Source organism: Triturus cristatus, chromosome 8 (assembly GCF_964204655.1).
Source record: "Triturus cristatus chromosome 8, aTriCri1.1, whole genome shotgun sequence".
NCBI lineage: Eukaryota > Metazoa > Chordata > Amphibia > Caudata > Salamandridae > Triturus > Triturus cristatus.
This window is the reverse complement of record NC_140591.1, coordinates 307,666,153-307,691,418: the sequence shown is the minus strand read 5'-3', so window position 1 is coordinate 307,691,418 and position 25,266 is coordinate 307,666,153. Positions and strand designations below refer to the sequence as shown.

At 44.3% G+C, this 25,266-nt stretch overlaps 1 protein-coding gene and 1 long non-coding RNA gene across 2 annotated transcripts in view; one reads left to right on the top strand and one right to left on the bottom strand.

The window, feature by feature from the left end:
* Window positions 1-5,479, top strand: part of LOC146802031 (uncharacterized) — a 106,905-nt gene extending 101,426 nt beyond the window's left edge. Inside the window, exon 3 of the long non-coding RNA XR_014967688.1 lies at window positions 5,323-5,479. This is a non-coding gene — a long non-coding RNA (uncharacterized LOC146802031). The remainder of the gene's footprint in view (window positions 1-5,322) is intronic.
* Window positions 5,480-5,605: 126 nt separating this feature from the next.
* FGF9 (fibroblast growth factor 9) overlaps window positions 5,606-25,266 on the bottom strand; it is a 98,839-nt gene continuing 79,178 nt past the window's right edge. The window contains exon 3 of the mRNA XM_085621586.1: window positions 5,606-6,767. Within this exon, the coding sequence (XP_085477712.1) occupies window positions 6,522-6,767 (246 nt within the window). The 3' untranslated portion in view covers window positions 5,606-6,521. The remainder of the gene's footprint in view (window positions 6,768-25,266) is intronic.

Below are 25,266 nucleotides of genomic sequence, written 5' to 3'. Positions count from 1 at the left end.
GGTGGGAGGAGTAGCACCTGTACCTGAATAGGGCTGTGCCGGCCTTCCACAATGCTGACTCCGCCCCCTGTGGTGTGTCTGGAGCCAAGGCTCACACTGACAATGGATGTTGTTGTGCACTTGCAGAGTGCCCTCCGAACTGGTTTGAACTGGGCTCAGAGCCCTTTGCACAAAGAGAACAAAGACATTTTGGGGTATACGTATCAGATCCAAAACCCCAGACTTTAGATCATTCCTGGAATTCAAGAGGAACCTTTGCCAAGGAGAAGAGCTGGAGAGACTGAGGAGAAGTACTGCCCTTGCTGTGTGTCTGTGGTTGGCCTGCTGTTGCTGTTTCTGCCAAGGAAAGGAGAAGGACTTTTCTGTGTGCTGTGTCCCCTGCTTGAAGGAGACCTCCAAGGGCCTGAAGTGTGCTGGCCTCCTGTTCTGAAGTCTCAGGGACACAAAAGACTTTCTGCAAATCTGCTGGTGCTGCTGGGATCTGCCATCTGTGAGTCCTGCCCTTGCCTGAGGTGCCTTCTTCCAGTTACAGAGCTTCAGAGGTGGGTTTTGCAGCTAATCTCTGCAAGAACCGGCGCGAAGCATCACTAAGCTGTGCAAAGTCTCTCAGAACTGGCGCCGGACGACGCGAAGCCTCGCCGAGTCTCACCAGGTGAGGCGAAGTCTCATCGCACAGCCCGCAGCACCGACACCGGATGGCGCAAAGCCTCGCAAGGCGAAGCATCACCTCCGGTGTGCCACGCATCGTACCTGTGCACCAAGTTTTTCCACGCATCACCCGCAGACCAGAATTGTCTTGGATTTAGATGCCTCACTTCCCTCTACAGTCCGGATTCGATGCATCACTGCTCCTGTGTACAGTAGAACTGTTGCCTCACCTCCCCAAGGACTCAGGAACTGACACATCGCTGTGATTTCCAACGCTTCCTTTCTCTGCGGCTGTTTGGCCTAGTGAATTTTGACGCATCTACAGGTACTTTGGTGAAACGTCACGCATCCATAATTTTCTATGGTACAAGTTCTAGAAACCTTTTGAAAATCATATTTTTAACTGTGTATGTTGGACCTTTGACGTTTTGGTCTTGATAAAGCTATTTTATTTTTCTAAACTGGTGTGGTGTACTTTTGTGGTGTTTTCACTATGTTACTGTGAGTGTTGGTACAAATACCTTACACATTGCCTTTGGGATAAGCCTTTCTGCTCGTGCCAAGCTACCAAGGGGGTGAGCAGGGGTAATCTTAAGTGTGTATCCCCCTTAGCTTGACTAGAAGCAAGGGTCCCTACCTCTGCCAACTAGAGACTCCCATTTCTAACACTGGGCTTTTCCACGCTCGTACCAAATTTGGACTGGCGATCTAGCGATCTAGCCTGAGGTCTGAAAGGCACAGAACCAAACTCTAACACCACATTAAGTAAATAGCGGGAGACCCACAATGTAGGAAAACAAAATGCCTTGCTAATTTGTTCTTTTCTTGCCTTGTCAGTTTGGAAGGGGGTTTAATTCAAAAGGGTCCCCACTAGAACACAAGAGAATAGAAGTCTACAATCGTCATCATTCTATCCTTGAAACTCACACACTTATTTACATACAGAAAAATATAAACTTGTCCCTTTGCCACAGCGTACATCTCTATTTTCATTTTTCCCCCAGAAAAGGGTGTCACAGTATGCTCTTCTGTAAAAGAGATGTTTTGATTTCACAGATGCTCCCAACATACATTGAAAAAGTCAAGCATACGGTGTTTCTCTGTACATTGCTTTCCTTACCCAACTGTGCACTCCCAGACAGGAGAAAGTGAAAAATAAAAGCGCTTGTTGTTAATTAAAAATGTCATTACAGTGTTGAGAATGGTCTTTTGAATGCCAAGTTCATTTTAGAATGCTGAACTCTGATGCCAAGTTTGTTTCTGTGACCTCAATGAGATTCTGGATCCACAACGATGAATTCTGGAGCCTTTAGATGAACTCCCGAGTTATTGAAGCATTCCTAACATAGTATTAGCTCACAGTCCTTCAGGGAAAAGTAATCTCAATTTTTGGAAAGAAATGCTCAGTATTCCAGTAATTAATCTTAGACAGTGATGCTAAAATATTTGGTCGACTGCTACTATAGGGACTTGAGGAATGGGCTTCCACTAACAATATTTTACCATTGCAACAGATAGGTTTCAGAAAAGAATTCAAGACAATGGACAACATTTTGGCGATTAACCTATTGCCACATAAGGCCATCAAACAAGAACAGCTCTATAAACCTGCTATTTGGATTTTAGTGTTGCTTTTGACAGGGTGTATAGAGCGACACTTTGACTGAAATTATCCTCTTGGGGCATCCCATTATCATCGTGTAATATACACCATACAGAGACATGGGTAAGGATGAAGATTTGTTCAGGTAGCATAGAGACTGGAAAAATCTATACCAAGAGAGGTCTGAAGCAGGGCAATGTACTTGCACCCTTACTATTTAACTTCTACACAGCAGATCTAGTACCTACATTGAAGGGAAGAATATTCTCATTCAAATGAATCTCCAATCACATCCCTGTCATTCAATATGCAGACGATACAATTCTGTTAAATTATACTCCCGTAGGATTACAACGACCCTTGACATGTACTTACCAACATAACCAACAAATAAATCTTAATCTGAACTTGAAAAAAACAAAATAGTACTGTTTGGCAAATCCACTGACACCCATTTTCGGATGCTTGATGGTGAAAAGATGTTACTGACTGAAGCTGGCCTGTATCTAGGTGTGTGGCAGTATCAGAAATAAAGCCATAAAATTCTACGTTCTGCTATTTGAGATCAAGCAAGGTTTTTGCAGCGTAAACTGTGAAAACTGTACTACAACTTGCACAGGCTCTTCAATTTTAGAGAAAAGCTGATTTGTGCACTCACCAATGATTCATCTACATATAGGGCTCAGTTAAACTTTTAAATAGAAAAAATATTTCCACTGCTATCCTTGCAGTCTTTAGTCTTCCACAGGGTACGTCCAACAGACTAGAATTTGGCCTGTTGAATCTTGGCACTTTAATAGATCTTCAGGTTCTGCAGTACAGTTCGGCTGAAGAACTCCGAAGTAGGAACCCCAAAAACATCTAAGCTGGAGTGAATTAAGCGAGCAGGTAAATTTATATATTAAATTAATATGTCTCCAGGGGATTGCCAATTTACACAGAATAGTAAATTCAATGGACCTTTTGGAGAAATGACAAAGTAACCTACAATACAGTGCATTTAAGATTATTGCTAGAAAATCTGCAGCAGTGATATCATATCCACTTACACTCTACCTGCCGCTCAGTCCTACATGGGAATGAAATTGAAACGCTCATGGAGAATCAAGTTCATGGGGCTTAGGTTTCTCCTGGTCCCACCTGCATCACGGAAACACAGCTTACAGGTATTAAGGTCCAAGAATTGCAATTGCTGTGGAGGAAGCGGTTTTGTTCTGAGTCACTGGAGCACATCATTTGTATATGCCCATAGTTACTTAACCTGCATAGAACATGTCTGTCCCGGCTTTCTTAGACTGGGCATACGTACAATCAAAACTGCAGTATCAAAGAGTCTGCAGGGCATTGACAGCCAACTAACCTGTCGATTAGTCAAATTCCTGTATACGGCAGACAAGGATCTGGATAAATGTGACAACAGGCTGCACTCTGTACACCGTTTGGCACGTCTATTTAAGCGAACAACACGTCAGGTTTTAGCAGACCTTGCTTACCATACAAAGCCTCAGCCTGCTCTTAACTCAAAGTCTGCTCATGTACATTTTTGTTTCATTCCATCTATTGAAAGTGCGTTTACTGCACGATCATAAAGGGGATAGGTCTAATTGATTCATATTTGCATTATCAGAAGCAAATGCTTAATCAAGTTTAGAAATGGGCATTTATTTCCATATCATGAATTTTCATGGTATATTGTAATGAAAGAACTGCTTGATCAACCACGTTGGGGACAGGATGTCCTAAGTCTAACGATGGTGTGTGTGCTTTGGGAAGTTTATGGTTGGATAATTAGGAGGTTTTTAACGGCTCTTGTGTCTTGATTGCACGTTTAGTAGGTTACCTAAAAATTGTATTCAATCAGTGGGCTGTTGGTCTTTTTAATGGCTGTTTGTTTTATGTAATAGTATTTGCAGAATTAATTAATGAGGTGGGAATGTTATAATGTTGGTCTTAATGTGATTTTGTAATGATTTTCATCAATCGAACAAATAATTTATTGCTTACTTTGTTTAAAGCAACAAGTGCTACATTCCTTGAGTATTCCACATTTAAAGAGGAGTATTTTAGGTACATCAGTAACACCCGTTCTACAGCAGAGCGCACAACCGTATCAATGTATAAGTAATAGATCTGTAGTAAGACCTTTCAGAGTGGTTCAAACTTGCAGAAAGGCAAAATGATAAGAAATTGAGGTGCTGATTTAGATTTGACGGAAATGGTACTCTGCGGTAAAGGCGACAGAGAATCCTCTCTGCGAAACTAAAGGTTCACCCGCCTGATTTACAGATGGGCAGACCTTTAATATGTCAGTGAAGGAGACAACTGTCTCCGTCGCTGACATACTCCTTCAACAGCCTGATGGAGTAATGGCCTACTGAGATTTGGCCATTCAACCCCCTGCTTAATTTAGAATGGGCAGCCAAAGTTCCAGACTATATCACACTATGTACATTCGAAATGTATGTCAAGTATACTCTTACAGAGAACAAAAGTGGAGAACACTTTTAAAGGGAACTGCTCTCCACCTCTTTAGAGTGACATCCTCGTTACAAATGATGTTCGTCGGTTGAAGCATTGTTCTAGGGAAGTAAGAGTACAACTAAACTGAATAAAACTCTAATTCGGCACTTTTTACCCTCTTCCTCCCAATAAGAAACTCCTTCTCCGATCAAAAGTTCCAAATGTAATACCTTTAAAGTAATATTTATTTCATTGTTTCATCTTGTAAAAATATTACAAAAAGGTTCATAAGGTGTATAAAGTGTAACCTCTTCATAGTTGGCCCTCATGATTCTTATGTGTAACACAAAAGAAAAAACATAAAAATCTAGTACTTTTCCCCAAGTTATAATTCATAGAGATTTATTTGATTCATTTGCAAGTGTTACTTAGAAAAGGATATTAATATGTCATGTTTATGCAACGTTTCATAATAGATGTTACAATGGTCTCTCTCTAATTCCTTGTAAGATAGCCAGTGTACAAATATACTATGTTAAATTTACGTGTGAGCCTAGTAACAGGTTCTTCTCGTTTGAGAAAGTCTCCAAGTGATTTTTTGTTCTCTGCAGGAACCACAGGCCCTCTTCTGCAGTGATCTGTCTCCCTGATCCCTAGCCACGTGCTGTAAAGAAAATTACTGAAAAACAGGTGCAGACGTTTCTTCTGAACAGATCTCTACAGTATAAAACATTGCTGATATCACATCTGCAGAGGAAGCACATTCGCTCTGATATCACTAAGAGGCTTGACGGGTGAATATGAGTATATAGTAGACTATACAAGCTCTCCACGCTTAGGATGTTAGAATAATTGAAAGCTACTTTTCAGAGAGGAAAGAGGAAAGACACAGAATGAAAGTTGAAGACCCAGCCTTGTTTTTAATCCTATGGGGATTAGCTACTGTATGAGACAAGCAGTCAGAAGAGTGAATACTCAGTGTCATTGAGTGGTATGCATACTTTTACAATATCATGGGCACAAAATAGATTGTCACCTTTAATACATTAGGGTTGCTGGATATTTTTGTTTGTCGTTGGTGGATCCATGCACCAAATATATTCACCTGCATGAATACATACCACAGGGCCATAGTGGCATTTGCTAGGTAATGGTTAAAGAATCTAAAGCTTCCAAACTGCCCACCTGATCTGTACATATTTCATTAAAAATAAACTCTATATAATAAATAAATATATAAAATAAATATAATGTTGCCTTTGGAATTTCTATAAATAAATTTAACTTTTTATTTTCACTAAGAGGTCTTTGCTTTAAACTCCATGGGACGAGACTCCCCCACGGAGCAGGTAACTGAAAAGTCTCTTGTTTTAGTAAGACTGCACCTTTCCATGCCTTTGCAAACGCAGCATACACTTGAGTAGACTGCCAGTCGGAATCCTGATGAATTGAGTATGGCAGCTATGCCGATATAGGATGAAATACAACTGACCGAAAATGAAAAAGCGCAGCTATCTCCCAGCATGCATCAGGCCTTTCCATCATTGCTTCAGCTTGTGTTTCTCTCTCTTTCTGTCTCTGCCATCTTAAATCAAGCGAGTAGGCGTAGGCTCTCCTCCTGGAGGACAAACCTTCAAGTGCAGAACAAAATCAGCATGGTCCATCCAAGCCTCCATCATACAATATGCATGCTACAAAGTTTGGCAACAGTGGAGCTGACGTGACAACACAGCTAATCATTAAGAACCCACCGCATTAAACCTTTATAGTGGTTACTTTATAAGGGCTCAAGTGAAGCAATCGTCTTTTGTCAACTTTGGCTTAAGATGTCCTTATACAATTCCGGCACTTTTTCAGGGTCCACAGGTCTAGGTAAAAAATGTGTGAATTTTTGATGCCGCTTAGTCCTAGTCCCGTCTCTGGGGGTTCCATCTTTATTTAGAGCCACGTAATAACGTCGTCCAGTGTCCATATGCTTGTAGAGATTAGACGAGTATGTGTTATACCAATTTTCTTCAAACTGCTCTCTGAAGACACATTCCTGGCTTAACTTCTCCTGCAAACACAATAGAAAAAAAACATAAATAACAATGCTCAAAAGTCGGACAGGTTTTAATTTCTATAATAAGATTTGATTTCTTAAAGATCAGTTATGACAATACATTGAAAACAATACATTAGCAAATTATATTGTTCAAATAAACTCTATTCAGCCTGCTTTCTTGTGCATATTGCCACACCAGGGCCACCTGTAATGCACATAATGTCATCTATTTCTAATACGGTTGTATATCAGGTGAGGAGGTTCTTTGTGCTCTGGTCTGCTAGTTGGTGGTCATCCAGCAGTACAATTTGAAGCACCAAAATATTGTGAAAATGCCATCCTAAATTAGACCCTCTGACAAATCCTCCAATCCCTATATTTTCAAATTTGAAATTAACTTCCACATTGGAACTCAAACCTGAGTAGTCACACCCCACACATCTTAACTGCACATTTCCATGTCCAGTCTAGCTTGAAACCTCAGGAATTTTGAGTACTCTATTATCAAATTGTAAGTACGCTCAGTTTAAACCGTCAATATTAACCTAAACATTTTTAATATGAGTTTTATACTCATCAACAGACTTGAAAAAATATTTTCTGCACAGTAGTTGAAGAGCAATAGCTCTATATTCAATTAATCGAAACAGAAGAGACTAAATCTATGGTGGATAAAATTAACTGGTTACATTTCTCTGTCAGTTTTATTTACACATTTGTGGTGCGAGCCTTCCAAACAAAGAATAGTAACTCATACAATGTATTACAAAAAACATCAAATGAATTAGTCAAAAAATGGTCAATTAGTAACTAAGCCGCCACCATAAAAAAATGTCCAAGAATTCGAGAACTGGGATGTCTCTTGAGTTTCAAGGTTAAAAAGGGTAGAGTATTACATTGTATCCCTCTGTGGGGCAAAGTTTCACATTAATGATTTTAGTGGTCTCCGTTAGTCTAGTAATTTTATATGTTCTGACCGTTTAGATAATTCATGTTCCGGACCTTTCTCCATGCACAAGCACGGTCTATATCTTGAATATTCACAGAATAGTGTATCTTCATTTACGGACTTCTTTGTGGAAAGCCATTGACCAAAACCTCTGAAATCTCAGACGTCTTCTGGATCATCAGACAAAATGAATTCCAGACCTTGGCCAAAAACAAATAGGTAACTACTTTTACTAGCAGGTGCTATACCTTGATCTGAAAATAATACTTTATAAAGTCTGCATTTTTCTTTCTGGCAGTAGTTGACACGAAGAAGTGGGTTTTGCGAAATATGTAATGCTAGTGATTTGTTACAGGTGACGAAAACTCTTTTTTACATAAATTGTTTTTAATGGATTTTACAGTATAAACAGCATAAGCAGGTGGTAGTTGTTGGTTGACATTGACAACGGCCAATACCAAGCATCATCTACGTTTGTCAGTACAGAGATCAAAGGGCTACAATGAAAAAATATCAGGTGGTTAAGCATTGTACAGTATTCTCATTATACAGTGAGTGTCAACATCCATGTGGTGTTGTAATGCGTAAACTGGGGAGATACATCTGGTGGAGGGGGTAGGTGGACGGTTCGAGAAGAGGTAGCTGGGGCTTGACCAGGATGGCTGCTAGGGGAGGCTAGGCTATTCTATGGGTTGGGGATGGCGTGTAGGTGGGCAGGCGTGGAGTGTATGCGGAAGCTAAGTCGTGGACTTTCAACTGAAGTAGTAGTGCTTGAATGACAGGAGGAGTTCGGGGGGCACTCAAGGAGGGGGTGATATCGTCTCTTACTGGAAGTGCAGCAGTAGAGTGGCCCATTGGGGAAAGGGGCTGTTTGCGTAAGTCGCGCACCGCCTCATAACCAAATGTGTCCTCCTCCACTATGCTCTCTTTCCGCATTGCCCCATGCCATGCTGCTATTGTGGAGAGGTAGGAGAATGCCAGTGGAGTGTAAGTGTGCGCTTGGCGGGAAGGAGGGCCAGTACTGCAAATCGGGTGTGTTAACTTTTGTTGCTTTTTGCGTCTAAACAGACCAAAGGAGCATGCTTCCTATGATTATATGTCTCGCAGTTCAGTGACTTCGCACAGGGTGGCGTGTACTGAGTGGCAATAGTTTTGTATGTTTGGGCAGGACCATAACATGTGTCTGAGGTCCGCATCGGGAGAGCAGCACAGTGGGCATCCAATGTGTGCCTTGGAAAAATAGCAATGCAATTGTAACAGAATTAGGTAGGCCCTGTGAAGGATAAAGAATTGTATATTCTTAAATAAATAGTAGCGGGAAACCTGCTAGGAGAACTCCAGCGCTTGGTCCTATTCCCTATCATGCAACACCCTCCCAAAGTCATCCTCTAATTTCTGACAGAGTGCAGCTAGAGGGTCGACTGTTAGATTGCGGATGTCTTTATAGAGCCAGGTTATGAGTGACTAAAACTCTTATATTTGTAAAATATGCCAATTATCAAAACAGGAGAACAGTGATATCTGCTAAAAATATGTGTATTCTGCAACCAAGACGACATGGTTAGGCAGACCCAACATCTTAATATCAACTAAGTAGTGTAAATTTCACAATTTATTCTTTGACATTCTTTATGTGTGGAGAGACCACCGTCACTATTGCAGTATAGCAAAAACATTGGCAAAGCAAATAGGTCTTCCTCGTACTGTGATTTACAAGCCAGGTCCATTGGCTTAGAAGGGATCTTCTATCACAACAGCAGAAGAACCCCCACAGAAGAACTAGGTATTGTGATACGATGCGGCATCCTAGCAGCAGCAGAAAGGAGACAGTGAATCAGGGGAGAGGAGCCACTGGGCGCACTCACTTCGTGAGTAGCATCTCAACAGTGCTCAAGTGCATGTCTGAAACAAAGAAAGCCATTGAGTGCTAGTCAATATTAGCTACAATTTTGTAATTTTTGTTTCCGGCTCACATTTGAGAACAGACAAAAAGAATGTAAACATACCTTGCTGCATTAATAATTAAAAAAACAATTGCTTTGTTAACTTCAAAGTAGGTGCAAAGTAGGGCAGAAAATATTATATGTGTGATGTAACTGTACTTTTCAAATGTAAAATAGTCCTGCATGCATAGCAATGGAGCTGGAAGGATACATCTAAGTAGCCAATATTATAATAGTGAGACTAAAATACTCATGTGGGCTGATCCAAGATGTGACCGATTTTGTCTCAAACCAGTGACTGAATGTTCCTGAGCCAAGGATCTGTGGCTGAAGGCTCATGAGCGAAAGAAGTCAATGGCTGAAGGATATTGACACAAAGGTTAACTATATGTGTGGGCTATTTTCTAAAAATAAAATAAATAAAAAAGGCTTATGGCAGGCCTGATGAAAGGAAAAATATATGTGTCAGATTGTATGCACAGGGTAAAAATATTCAATAACTTACTGTGCAGGCATGGCAGCCACGCATGGAGACTGCTGCTCCATTGTGGGATCACGGCTACCCGCTCCTATTCCCCACCATCCTGTGGAACAACCCCACAGGAGCAGTTAGCTCTTCATAGCCTGCCGCAATCAGATACCAAGGTTAATGGCGGTGAATGGTCTTGAGACAGGCTGAAGAAGCAGACAACACAAGGGCCCAGATCCTGGCCCAAGATGGAAGTCATTGCAGAGAGCCACGTAATCCTGCAGAGAGCAAGGGCAACGCTCATCGGACATCTGCAATCCATATTGGCAGCCCAGCAGCATCCTGGGGGCCATTCTGGCCCCCCGAGAAGATTAAAGGTTTGGGACTCGCCCCAAGGTCTTCAAGGGCTGTGTCCAGCTCATCCTGCTCTAGGTGGGGCAGACATAAGTGAAAGGAGACAATGAGGAAGGATCAGAGCAGTGGCAGCTGGACTTCTCCAGGACAGGAGATGAGAGCAGATGGTCTGGGGTGAGCACCGCCTCAGGACCCTGCCATGCCTGGCCTGTGGATTGCATTGCTGGAGCCTATGGCCGTCCATGATACAGAGTGGACTTGAGACTTTGCCAGCCGACGGTGAAGAAGAACCTCGCATAACATCACTGCATTCAGTGACTGCTATTGCCCCCTGCTCTGTGGTGAGGGGGTGGTGGTTGACTTAAGCAGAACAAACCCTGAGGGAGATGGTAGCCCAGTGAAGTCACAAGTAGATTGCGAATGTCGGCTGGCACCTGGCACTTGGCCTATCTTCTCCCTTGTGGTCATAGGTCACGGCCAGACCTGGGGGCAGAGTCGTACCTCCTGGCTGCGCATACCCAGACATGGCCCCTGGGCACAATCTCAATCCTAGGCAGAAACTGGGAGAGAGGGCCTGCCCTGTAAATCTGGTTTAGGTTAAAAGAGACCAATAACAGAAAGTGAAAATGGACAGGAGCATGGTGACTTGAGAGCAGACCACTGGTACACAGCAAGTCTGTAGCAGCACAATGTCGCAGGGAAAGCACAAAAAGATTCTGCAAAAATAACGGAGGCATATATATTAGACCTGAAGCATAAATTGATCATAATTCTGAGACAAGTATTGCAACAAGAGAAGCACTGAAGACCGAAATAGATTTAAAAAATGGTTATAGACATGGGCATACTTCAAGATGACAGACGGGGTGTTGAAATGCACACCGTTGTACTCAAGCATTGATTCGTATCAAAATGTACTCCACTGTTTTAACTTTGTCGGCGTGCTCGCTCACTTCGCGCTCTGCCCATTTGTGCTGCAAATTAGTAGAGGACACAAGGGCACCTCTTTACGGTACCCATTGAGCTGCACAACCTTAGGTTGTGCAGCTCAATGGGTACAGTAAAGAGGTGCCCTTGTGTCCCATACTTCAAGATGACCACCACAAACTGGTGGACAAGTTGAAATGCAAAGAGAAAGCACAGGAATAGACATGGTCCTCGGTTGACACGCTACAGAGGCAAGTGGTAGAATTGTCTAAAAAGGTGAGCCACCTTAACACAGGGCTGAGGTCTCGGAAACGCAGAAGTTCACAACATCCATTTAGTAGGACTGCTGGAGAACTCTGAGGGAACCAATATGGTGTCCTGCTTGGAGGTGGCTAGGCAAGGCCTGATCAAGTTCTTTGCCTTGGAAAGGGTGCACATGGTTACCGGCGAGGCATCTGCTGCTGAGGGCCCCGCCACAGACAGTAGCTTCTTACTTGCTACAATATTAAGATAAGGACTGTATTATGCTTTGCTCAGTAACCGTTGGGCAGTTCAAGATCAAAAACAACTCTCTTTCCATTTTCACTGACTACGCTACCACAATCCTTCATAAGAGAGCTTAGTTTCTGCAGGTTAAGCAACGACTCCAGGACAGGGGCCTAAGGATGATGCTTGATGGACACATTATTCTGTGACAAGCCCGGCGACGCACAAGACTGGCTGGAGCAGTACATGGTGTGAAATGACAACACTACCAAAGAGACAACGGCAGAGATGACCCAACAATAAAGGAATTAAACAGCTCGCCAGATCACAGGTTGAGTGAGAAAGAGCTGCTGTGGTGGAAATGGCTACAACCTTTAAGGAATCTCATGGGGTAAGAATTGATGGAAACACAACAGACTCAACAGAAGGAAGTTCTGACACAGATACACTGATGGAAGACCGTCAATTGGGATCTAGACTGACTCACAGGGCTGCAAACTGCATATGCATACCAGACTTATGCCCTGACCTTACCCCCAACTGTCATCAAACCCACTGAAAAGGGGGCGTATTTACAGCCAGTAGAACGAGAGAATGGGCAGATGCTGGGCTCATACCATGGATGACTGCTGCAAAACTGGGGTAATTAAAAGTCTGACTACCTTGACTGAGGAAGGAGGACTACTGGAGACTCAGTCTTTGACATACAGAGCGCTTGTGCAATCGGAAGGCAAGGGGAACAGGCCTATCGATGCCACAAATGCACGAGATGCTGCAGGTTCTCCTCACGATTAAAAGTGGACAGACTGATATCTTGCCTCTACAATAGCCTCCTCTTCATGACTAAATATAGCATTAAAAGTCTAAGAACAAGCTGGGAAGGAAAGAAAGGCAGCGACCTGAGAGACAAGAAAAGGAAAACCATTCTGGAATATCCCTAAAAGGTAACTAGATACACTAAATTCAAATGCACAGACTGTTAATTTTTGCACATTGCCTACTTCAAACCCCACAGACTGAATACCTTTGCAGGGACATGAGACAAGAAGTGACCTAGCTGTGAGTTACTAGAGGCTTATATGGACTGGAGTTGCCCCATTATAACTCACTTCTGGTCGGGAGATCACATCCTATATGGAAAGAACATTAAACAGGACTAACCTTAACATCTTAGAGGTATGCTTACTGGTTCTTACCCCCACCTCAACCCCAAAGCCAAAGAGGTTGGCAATAAGTTCCTGGACCTTGCTCCGGTATTGACTAAGAGAGCCACTGGCTAGCAGCTACGCTCACCTGAAGGCCTACCCCAAAGTAGAGGGAAAGGTGAGGTGGGGAGGTGAGCGAAAGCGAATATCGCAATAATACGGGAAGAGAGACAGGTTGTGTACAAGCATCCTATAGCTGACGTGTGGGAGCAAATATTAAATTTGGTGAAAAATCCACTGAGTGAGCTTCTGTGGTGGGGTGTCGAAAGAAGATGGGTGCCAAACATGTTGGGAAGCCCTGACAAAGCCCATTGGGAAAATAATGGGTTTGCATCCATCTAAGCAAGGGATTATAAATGTTTTGAAAATAGTTCATGTATTAATTCTTCTAGGAATGCATAGCTGAACTGGGTATCCAAAATTGTTGAATTTGCTGTTTGGAAGTTGCGGTTCATGTTTATTATATGCAGGACAATAAGCAAAATGCGTAAAAATACAGCTAAGAATATAGAAGACAAAATGTACTGTGTAGAGAGGTCAAGTCATCCCAACACACAATGGTAGATGAGGAAAAACAGCAATAAACAAACCACACGAAGTCTTATGTGGATTCCTTGCAAAAGTGTAACTAGTCCGATTTTGAAGTAAACAATACAACAGGAGCAAATAAAGTGGTCCCATCATTTAGCTGATTCTTATGAGGAAGATCATTTCTTAAGTGCAATATATCGCTGCGACTGCAGCTCAGCAAGAAGCGTGGAACTCATTGAAATGAAGTTTTCTTCTCACTGCAGAGAACGGGTCACATGGTGCATCCTGCAGCCGCAGCAACCTTTGTTAAAAATAGAGATCAGCCTAAAATGTCATATGTAGGTCCTTTCTTTGCGGCATTCATTATTCAGTTCGCACGTCCTCTAGATCTCAAACCACGAGGCGCTCTCATAGTTCATTCTGCGTGTTTAAATTAAATCGAAAAAGACGGTCCATATATATTCATATTTCAACACACCAAACAATTCCAAGCGACAATAGGCTTATCTGTCTCTGCGACAACAAATGTGCTTAAGAAATGCCACTGCAGTGCACAAAGATGAGTTCTCAAAAAGAGGTCATGAAATAAATTCTCAAAAAGAGGTCAGCCGGTGCAGGTGACTGCAGCTGCAATGATGCAGGGAAGCGGGATTGTGTGGGCCACACATTAAGCTGTAGTGATCTCCTTTTCACCTGCTGCAACTCTTGATAAAGCACGTTCAATACACACAGGCCACCTGCTTCTTTCTGAGAAGAATTGCTTATCGGAAACACAAAGCTAATATTGCACATTTCTTCCTTGTTGGTATAATTTTTCGTCACTACATAAACTCGCCCCTTTTATAACTTACTCAACAATGATAAGCATTCAGGTTATCCAACCTAACAGATCAAATAAACTACTTTCAACTGTGAGTTATTAAAATAAAGACACCTTAAGCGATTCTCACAATCAACTATCCGGCAAACCTATGGCATTTAGAAGGAGGGGGAGAGTTATTTGTGGGTGTGAATGTGTGATAAGCAGGGTGTGAGCAGGTGTATAAATTCATATATTCACTTGAGATTACAGAGCAAGTGCAGGCTGACAATGCAGAGCTATGAAGCTAGTAGGGTGCTTGGTTGTTTTGTATGTCTGTGGGAAAGGAAAAGTGCGGGAGCGCAGTTGGATGTGAGGAAGACGGTATAATGTGCCAGGTCTTGCAGGGGTGTTGCAAGTCACACCCCAGGCCTGACCACGCCAGTTTGGTTTCGCTAACAATCATATGACCTCAGCTATAAATAAATGGGTGTGGCTGCGCAGAGGCAGTCCCGCTCCAGAACCCTACCATCCGTGTATGTGTCCGTGTGTTTTGCCGCGCCGCGAACGGGCTACCACCGTGTCCAGACACCTGCCAGCCCTGAGGACACAACAACTGGCAACAAAGGATGGGATCTACCACCCACTAAGCCACGCTGGGCAAGCTCTATTTCACCGGCACCCTCAGTGGCAGCAAACAGCATCACCGGTATCGGTGTTCCTCTGCCCATCAGCCACACCTGACCCCAGTAAGTGTTGGCAGCAGTTTCTGTAGCCCTGCAGCTCACGGCCCACCACAAACACTGCGATTCAAGCCTGTCTGAAGGCAAGGGCACAGCAAGCACAATTTTGAAAACCTCAAGGGCTGGGGAGTGGCCCACACTCACACCACTACTGTCCCAGGAGCCTGGTATCCATAAGACAGCAACCAAAGAAACGCCCTACACACACCCCAAAGGAAGAAAACTGCACAGATCGCACCAGAAAAAAAAAGAAAGGAACCATAGCCAAAGGAGGCCCCAAGTGCACCCAGTCAAGCTGGTCAGCACACAACCTGCACATAGCCTGCACCAGTCAGTGCCACAGCCAAGCAGAATCAATGAAGACAAAGCGCCATCACCATCTTCCTCCACACCTTGACTCCATGACAAGTGCTGAACGTCCGCACACATGAGGTTCATACCCACCACGAACCCTTCATCGTCTCTGAAGCACCATCTTTTCAAGCCACCAAATGGGCCACGTTGGTAGACAGCCGAGAGGTGCACTTTGCCCTGGTCACACTTGAGGAAGACAGACAAAACCCATGCTTCTACACCTGGGGGGTGCCACCATCCATACACTGTCCAAGAAGGTACAAAAAGCTAGACCCCCACGCACCTACGCCAGGTTCAAAGCAACCCTCACAGCTCACTTTGCACCTTTAGACAATGCGGACCATGAGTGATTCCTGCTCAAGAAAGCTCGACAATCTCCTGAAGAGTCGGTGGACAAATTTATGCTAGGTTATGCGAGTTGGCGACCACATGTACTCTCCCCAACTAACAGGATGAAATCTGCAGCCAATTCATTTGGAGCTGTTTATCAGCTAAACTAGGTGAAAACAGCCTGGAAGTGCCCCACATGATGATGGATGACATACTCACCATGGGCAGATCAAAAGAGCTATCAAAATTCAGAGCGCCCCACATAGAGGCCACGCTCCAGCTTGCCATCAAGGCTGACTCCGTCAACCAAGTAGGTGCCACATCCTCGCCTCAAGCCATGAAGGACTACCCCAAGACGCCGCAAGCTGCCAGACCATGCTGGTGGGTTGGGGACCCCCACCCCACATGTGGAAGAATGTCCAGCAAAAGACAGAAGTGCTTTGCCAGGGTCTGCAGAGCGATGCTGGCAGCAAAAGGACCAAAGAGAAAACGGCCAATAAGGTGACCGTCTCGGCTAGCAGAGGACAACGACATGGATGATGATGAGTCAGAAGGTACAGTCCATGTCATCCACATCGTGGAACCCAACTCAGGTCACACACACTGAGCCCCTCAATGCCAAATCATAGTTGAGGACAACCGATAGTGGCGATGATCGACACAGGGGCCTCGATCAACATTTTACCTTTGTCAGTGCACAAAGAGATAGCCACACTTCCGGTATTGTGACGTACCACCAACAGGGTGTAAGCCCATTGTATCGTCACATGCCTCCCCCTGGCAGGAGTCTTCACCATTACCTTCAGCCACCAGGGCCAGGCCACCAAGATGAAAGTCTATGTCACAAAAGGGAGGGGTGGACATGATGCTCAGCTGCCACACTGCTGAGCGGTTACACACGGTCCAATTCGCATTTGAAGTCCACGTCAGCGCCCTTGACTTTCTACTCGACAAATTCGTACAGGTATTCTAGGGTATCAGATGCCTGAAGAGCGGACTAGTCCACCTTCTCAATCAGTTAGTGCAACCGATTGAGTTACATCACCGGCAGGTAGCTTTCCACCTACGCCCCAAAGTGGACGTGGAACTGCTGAAACTTGAGAGAGCCAACATCATTGAAAAGGTGGAAGGGCCAACACAGTGGGTGTCCCCTATCATCATCACCTGCAAGCCCAAACAGCCTGGGGAGGTGTGCATGTGTGTCGACATCAGGATCCTAAACACTGCAGTCAAGCAAGAATGCCACATAACACCTATGGTGAATAACATAGTAGGGGAGTTGGCAGGCTCCCCGTGGTTCTCGAAAATTGATCTATGCTCAGGATACCACCAGATCCTCCTCGTAGTGGAATACCAACATGTGACCACATTCTCCACCCACCTAGGGTTGCACTGATACAAACGCCTCAACTTCAGCATCTCCAGCGCAGCGGAGTTGTTTCAGGACATTATCAGAGGGGTGCTGGTGGGCCTCACTGGCATCCTGAACCTCAGTGATGTCAACCTGGCCCTTGCCTACACCCTGGAAAGGCATCTCCGTTGGTTAGGGTCTGTTTTTCATTGACTAAAAAGCTGTGGCCTCACCCTGCACAAAGAAAGTGTGAGTTCCTAAGAGAGGAAATATGTTTCTTCAGGTACAGTTTTACTTCAAAAGAGATCATCCCCGACCCAGCCAAGGTTCATTACATCCAGAATGCGCCCACCCTCTACACCATCACTGGAGTTAGGAGCTTCTTCGGTATGGTCATGCACTGTGGCCATTTCATATAGAACCTGACCCAACTCACAGGACCACCACGGAGACTCACCAAGGCGTCCACCCCTTGGCAGTGGGGTCCGGAGCAGGAAAAGTAATTCTCTGCCGAAACCACGCTGGTTTACTTTGACCCCATCAATGACACTGAGCTGTACTTGGAGGCCATCCCCACAGTCCTGGCAACGGTCCTGTCCCAGATGCAGCAGTGCGGAAGGTGGGCCCCCATCGACTATGCCAGCCATGCCCTGACCTCCACCGAACAAAGGTACTCTCACATTGTGAAGGAGATGAGCACAATACACTGGGGCTGGAGATACTTTCACATCTACCTATACGGGCACCCATTCATTGTCCACACGGACCACAAACCTTCACTGCCACTCTTCAAAGGTTCAGAGTCTAAGCCTCCGCCAAGAATTGAGAAGTGGATCCTCTTACTCCAAGAGTAAGACTTCTCGATAGAATACCGGTCTGGGGCTCACAACCCTGCAGACTACCTCTTGAGGCCTGCCCGGCCCGCAACTCCCCTGGAATAACAGGATGCCAAAGACGCAAAGTGTATGTGAGAGTCATGGTTGAGCGGTCGTGCCCACTTCCCATCTCACTGGCCCATCTCATTGAGGCCACTTGGACAGATGACTAACTTCAACAAGCAATAGTGGCCACCCAATATGGACGGTGGGACAAGATCATGGCGACCATGCCCCAGAAAACAGCAGAGGCACAGGGTACACTCAAATCACTTGGTCATGTGAAGGAGAAGCTCACCGTCTCAGCAGACGGATGCCTGCTCAGAGGACCCCGGCTTGTGGTACCAGCCAACCTGACTCAACAGATGGTAGACCTTGTTCATGGGTCACACCTAAGGGTCATCAAAACCAAGAACAGACTGAGAAGCAAGGTGTTGTGCCCCAGCCTGGACGAGAAGGTCGAAAGAATGGTCCACAAATGCAGCCTCTGCCAAATCAACAGGGGAGAGGACCCCCCCCCCCCGCCCTTCATCAGTGAACCATCACCTGACGGCTCCTGGCAATGTGCTAGTGTGGATTTTGGCAGTCTGCCAGATGGCAACAATATCCTCGTTGTCATGAACAACTACTCCCGCAACCCAGAGGTAGAAATTGTCAGAACCACCACCGCAAAAGAAACCATCCAAAAGCTGGAAAAAGTGATGCCCACCCATGGCCTAATACGGGAATTGCACACAGATAACTGCCCACCCTTCGACGGCCATGATCTGGCAAGCTACCTTGCGTCCAGAAGCACCAATGACCGCCAGATCACCCATCGTTGGCCCCAAGCCAATGGCGAGTTTGAGCAGTTCATGAGAACCACCACCAAGAACATTCGCATTGCGCAGGCAGAGGAGCAGTGTGTGGAAAAGGCCATCTACAAGTTCTTGAAGGACTACTGGCTGATTCCACACATTACCACCGGGGTGACACCAAGAACCCTCTGACTTGTGCAAAGGGTCAACAACTTCTTAGCCCACCACCCACCCTGGGAGCAAGACCTGGCCAGACCAAACCGGGGCCTACACTACAATGAAGAACAGATTTGCCAGGCATCTCAGTGCAAGCGAGCTCAAACTCCAAAACTCTCTGTCGGGGACTGGGTGCTCATCAAGGACCGGCACCAGGGAAGGAAATTCTGGGCTTCCTTTTGAACTAAGCCCTTGGAAAATCTCCAAGATCAGCGGGACCATGGTCATAGCCTCCCGAGGCCAAGAGACAGTCACACGCAATGTGTTGCACTTTAAATAATACAAAGGAAACTCTGGAACCCCGCCCGTTCAATGCACGCAGGAGCACATGGACGATCAAGGTGGCGCTGTCCGGTTACCCACTCTACACATCACTGAGAGACTAGCTCCTCCACTGTTTTCGCAAACTGGGGGGTACCTAGTCAGTCCAGCCACCATGACCAAGAAAGCTGAGAGTGCACAGATTGGTGCTGAGCCACCTATACCCGATCAGGGTCTTCCGAGGTGCCACCTCAGGCGGAACCCGACACCTTCTCACCGGTACCAAGACTATGTTATGGAATGCTTGAGAAGTGGCATTCAGCCATTGTGAGTTGAGATGCGAACCACCAGTATCCTTTTTTATTATTTACCTGTTTCTGTTGTGTTAAGTTACCCCTGAGGAGGGCGACATTTTCTGGAGTTGCTGCCTACTCACTCGGTTTATGTAAGTTTTGTTCCAGCATTTCGCTGATAAGTTTTGTCTGTGTCATTATAATAAAGAAGGAATATAATGTGGCAGGCCGTGCAGGGGTTGGCCTCATTGCGCCCATTTGGTTTCACCTGCGGTCATGTGACCACAGCTATAAATAAACGGGCAGGGCTGCACAGAGGCGGTCCTGCACCATAACGCTACCATCCGTATGTGTCCCCCGTTTTGTGTTTCCTTGCCACAAGCCGCCTACCAGCGAGTTCAGACAGCTACCGGCCCTGAGGACCATGGCTGGCTTTAGGGCAGTGCGACTGGTGCGGCCGAACTGACGCTGACTTGTGGAGGGGGCGCCGACCACAGGGGGGGGGGTGCTATGTTTAGCAATAGCTTATGATTGCAGAGATGAGGGACTCTTTTGCTCGGTGGTAGGGAGACAATCCGAGGAGGGGTACTGGTGTGTGGGGGCATCAAAATTGATTGTCGCACCAGGCGCCACCAGCGCTAAAGCCGGCCCTGCTGAGGTCACAACAGACGGGACGGATGCGCATTTTGTCGTGATGAGAAAGCAGCGTGTGCAAAGTGAGCAGCTGTGTGGGAATGGTGGTCTGAGAAAAAGGAGTGATTGTGCATGTGCGGAAGTGGATTGACAGGTGTTTGAGAAGTGTTGATTTAGAGTGGGGTGGTGTAGGTGCCTGCATTGTGTGTGAGGGGCTTGCAAGGGGCCCATGAAAGTGTGGGCTGATGTGAGTGTGATGTGCACATGCACTATATATATATTCATGATTTAGTGAGGTCATAGCTCAACCTGAAACAATGCCTTGGAATCTTCACCTGGAAGTAGACTGATTCCCAAGTTGTTACCTTTAGAATGTGACATGTAATCCCAGAGTCTCCTCTTCCTGGAACATAAAGAAAAAACTCTTCACTTTAAACAATACTCCATCCTCCTAAAATCAGGCCTAATCCCTTGGTCATCAGCACAGCTGACAATGAAGATATGTACTTAATAAATGGTCAAACTAACAATCCATTACATTAATGGAAAGCTGAAATGCGTATCTTTTTGACTAAATATAACATCTGGTAATCTCCTGACTTTAGGAGATGGGGTGAAAAGTTTATTTAAATTAAACTTGAAAGCACTGATTAAGCTGCATCTTGTGCCTAATGAATACGGTAACAGTTCCTCTGCATGTCTTACGCTCCCTCTGCTGAGATTTCACTACTCTTGTCCTATTGCTCAATCAAGGAGAAGGGCAGTTTTAGTTATGAGTAGACCCCCCCCCCCCCCCCCTTCATCTCTACTTAACCGGGCGTATATTGCCAGAAACAAAGTATTCCCCTTAAAACATCTGTACTGATTAACTCTTTGCCATGCAGGCGTTGCTGTAACTGACAATTTCAAGAATGGGCTAAAAACGAAAGGGAGTTTATGCAAAAACAGTATTACAAAGAAATAGAAAAAACAAAGCTGCCACGTATTTGCAGATTCAGTAGACAGACAAAACAGATGGTAATAGAAAAAGTAATAAATACACAGACCACGGATGGTAGAAAATGCATTAGAAGTAGAATGATGTGATTATTGGCACCATCATCATTTAAGGCCCGTGGTAATGAGAAGCCATATATGAACAATCAGTTTCAACATTTCTTCAGGTCCTTTTTTGTAATGAGATTGTAAACCTGGGCAGTGAGTTCCTCAGTGCAAGAGTTCAAGCACTGGTTCTTGAGTTCTGTTAAAAGTTAATCATAAACAAGCTCAAGTTGGCGAAGTGGGCAACTCTACTGATGATAAAAATAGGAGCTTTATACAAGTTAATGCTCTCTTTGCTTTCTGCTAATCCTGTTTACCCAAGCACGAGTCATTCAGGGTTTGAAGCATTACCTCCTCATCCCTTTTTTTTTACCTAGTCCTTACTCTGTGGATATACAATAGTGCCCTGGCTTCCATTCAATCCCACTGACCAAAAGAAACACATCCATACCATTCTCATTTTGCCACAATTAGTTTACTGCTCATAAAACTAAATATAAAGAGTAAGCCGGCGACTCCTAGGAAAGCCTACCAGAATGTGGCACGGATACACAAACTAGATACCCAAGGAACAGTCAGCACCCAAAGCCATCTTACCACCTCATATTTTCCCTGACATCAGCCAGCAACATCTCTGTGCCCAGAGGCATAGAAGAACATTTCTGGTGACGCAAGTAGAAAGCGATCAGCAATATATTACACTGCAAATCTCTACTGTGACTGCGTTTATGATCTTGTAGTTTGGTTGCATTTCTGGGAACAGGTGTCACCAAAAACAAACTACGAACCCATGAGCAGATATTCCTTCACAGAAGACCTGTTTGGAAACATAAAATCCCATTAAATCAAGACTCCAACCATCAAGAAAATCTTTTAAACAGAGTCATCACATTCAACATTTTTGCCGGCACCAATAGACCCTTCTGGGCTGCAGAAAGGTCTTTCCATTGAAGACCGTACATTCACTCTTTAGATAGGAATTACCCACCTATTGGTGGAATTCCTAGTCACTTATGTAAGAAAACTGAGGATGTTTAAAAATAGACACTTTCAGGGGATCTAGAAAGAAATTATAAGTGGTTATAGATTATAGAATACTGCCTTGAGTGCCAAAACCTACTCCCTGAAGAAGGTAGGAACAAAGAGGCACTAGAATGGGACATAGCCCAATTCCCCTATTTTGTAACACTCCTATAAATGTACAAAGAACTTACTCTGCTGGAGCTCACAAGTGGAATGACATCACTTGGAATCACAAGAGCCACTGTTCCATCAGAGAAGCAAAGCCATAGAAATATCTGTATAGAGGATCACACGGGGATAGGGATATATGCAATTTGGAGAATGATGAAGGTTACAGGTAATCCCAGACTGGCTCCCTAGATTTTCTCCATTCTAAAACTTCTGGAATGTACAAAACCTACGGACACCCTGAAATAAAAAATCATTTAATCTATCCTGGACCACCAACACCACAGAGAATGCCAGTGGAATCCTGGACCACCTAGATAGGGAACAATCTGATGTTTTCCAGGATTGGTCACAGATGTGCTACAGAGCCAACCTTTAAAGACCTTGGCAGGAATATACTTCTAATGGATACGGAGCAACGTGCTTGAAAGTTGCAACTAGCACTAAAAATTGTATTCTGTCCAACCAGCCCTCTGGCTATGTCAGATCTCCTGTACTGTACTGTACTGTACTGTGCTCAGTCCAATTAAGACCACATCCCACTAGGACCTAATCTTGCCTAAAACCCAGCTTGAGCACAGAAAGCATCTTCATAGGAAGATCTGAGCTCAAGGTGTACTGGAAGGTCCTAGGAGGCCTTCTAGATGACAACGCAAATCACAACAGATAGCCTCAGACACACTGACATATTTTGGAACAATGTGGGAAGCTGCGGTCCCCAAAACCTATTCACAACACTATGGATGCACACCCACATAAATATAGATTAGAAAGCACTCTGCTACTAGTTGGTGGCAGATTCAGGTTCAATGTTTTCTGGACCTTGCACAAGACCAGTTGAAGTTGGGGTCCTGGTTACATGTCAACGTTAGCATCCCACTCTGTGCCCAACAAAAGAATGTGATCTGTGATGGCACACCTGATAACTTAATAAACCTTTAAATCAAACGAAGGCAGAACCTTCGGACATCAGCTGTGGAATTAACTGAAACCAAGCCTTAGGGCAAAACCAAAGCACATCAGTTTCAGGAAAGGCCGAAAATCTGGACGGTTATAACTCTCTTATAAAAATCTGCATGTTCGGGTGCAGGGAATAAAGTATATTATGGTTGTGGCCTTCCTCAACTGATTAGAATTTATCATTCCCAAAAACCTTCACACTGTATAGATCATGGGCATGGCACTATGGAATGGGTGACTAAAAAAATCTTTAACAAATAAATCGTAGTGTTGGGAATGTTTGTGCTCTATTGTCCATTCTCCCATGTAATGTCCACTAGCAAAACAGGTAGTGTGGCCTAGGGACTCTGCACGACTAACTAGATCAGAATGCAGTACATTTCGATCCATTTTGGAATGACTGCAAAACAATTCAGCTAATCTGATCACATTACGACTGCAGTGGCCACTCTTGACTTTCTGCCATGCACATACTGATAACTGGCATTACTCAGTGCACTCCATAGAGATGTTAAACAACATTTCCTCAAGGAGGAAGAATTTCAGCATTAAACACAGTCAGTATTGTTTTGGTAATTATTAACCATGGTATTTCTACATTTATGCTTTACCTTGACATTGTGACATACAACCAACATAGCCTTACTGGCTCTCTCACAGACAGATGGTCACTTTAAACCAAATATACATATAAGTACAGTGAATATACTCTAAATTGGTCTGAGGGAAAGTAGGAATAAGTGAGGTAAAGTGTTTTCTAGCTCTCCAACCAGAGCTAAAGAAACCCGTTCTACAGAACCAAATCGTCTTTCTTAAGACTCATCCATGCCTTCTCAGCCCTACAAAACTCAAGGGCCTGTCCCTCATAATAAAGCCCTAAACTTAAGAGCAGTTGTAAAGATATTTCTTTATTGGATTGCTCTGAATACTCGTGAACAAACATGTCCTGTCATTTGCGTCATACAGAATTACTGACTCGCTAACTTTTTCCACGTTTGCTTCAGCCATCAGTCAGTCCCCTTCCTGATTTCTTTTATTTCAGCAGTCCCTCTCAATTTTTTGTTTCCTATAGGATGTTTACCTTTGTCCATCATACAACCCCTCCAAACTTTATTTATTTAAACAAATTGGGTACCATGATTCAGAAGTCAAGTACCATCAGATCTAGGATCAAAATGGTAATAAACCTAGTTAGGGAATAATCAAGATATGCTTGTTTTCTAACCCATGTGACAATGTAAAATATGGCTTTCTTAAAATAAACCTACTTTTCTTCTCCACAAATACACAGACCTGGTTAGACATATTCCTCCATAAATGGTCGGTGTCCCAAAAAGGTTAACATATCTTACAGTCACAAACTCCTTCCTCTTGGCTCCCGTACTATAAAGCAGATCAAGGTAATACCATTTAGGACAACAGTAGGATAAAGATTCAGGCCAGCCATAAAACTCTTTTAATATTTGATTAAGACATACTTCCTTTCATTCGCCAAGGTACACATTGACGTTGACCATCCTAACTCTGTGTCCTTTAGCATCAAATTGAGACGTTGCCCATTCTATCATTCAAAGGGAGCGTAAACGATTGGTGCACAGTCAGCATATATCTAGCAGAATGTCTCCATTCCCTAAATTGATTCTTAACTGCACTCTGCTGAAGTCCCACTATGTTGTAACAGACTACTTGTCCTTTTCTACTCTAGTGGTGTACTTTCCACTACTACTTTAAACAATCTGCTTCCCCCACTCTCATCTACGGGCTACTTCCTCCCAGGATATTCTTGCACAATGTCTAGATTAC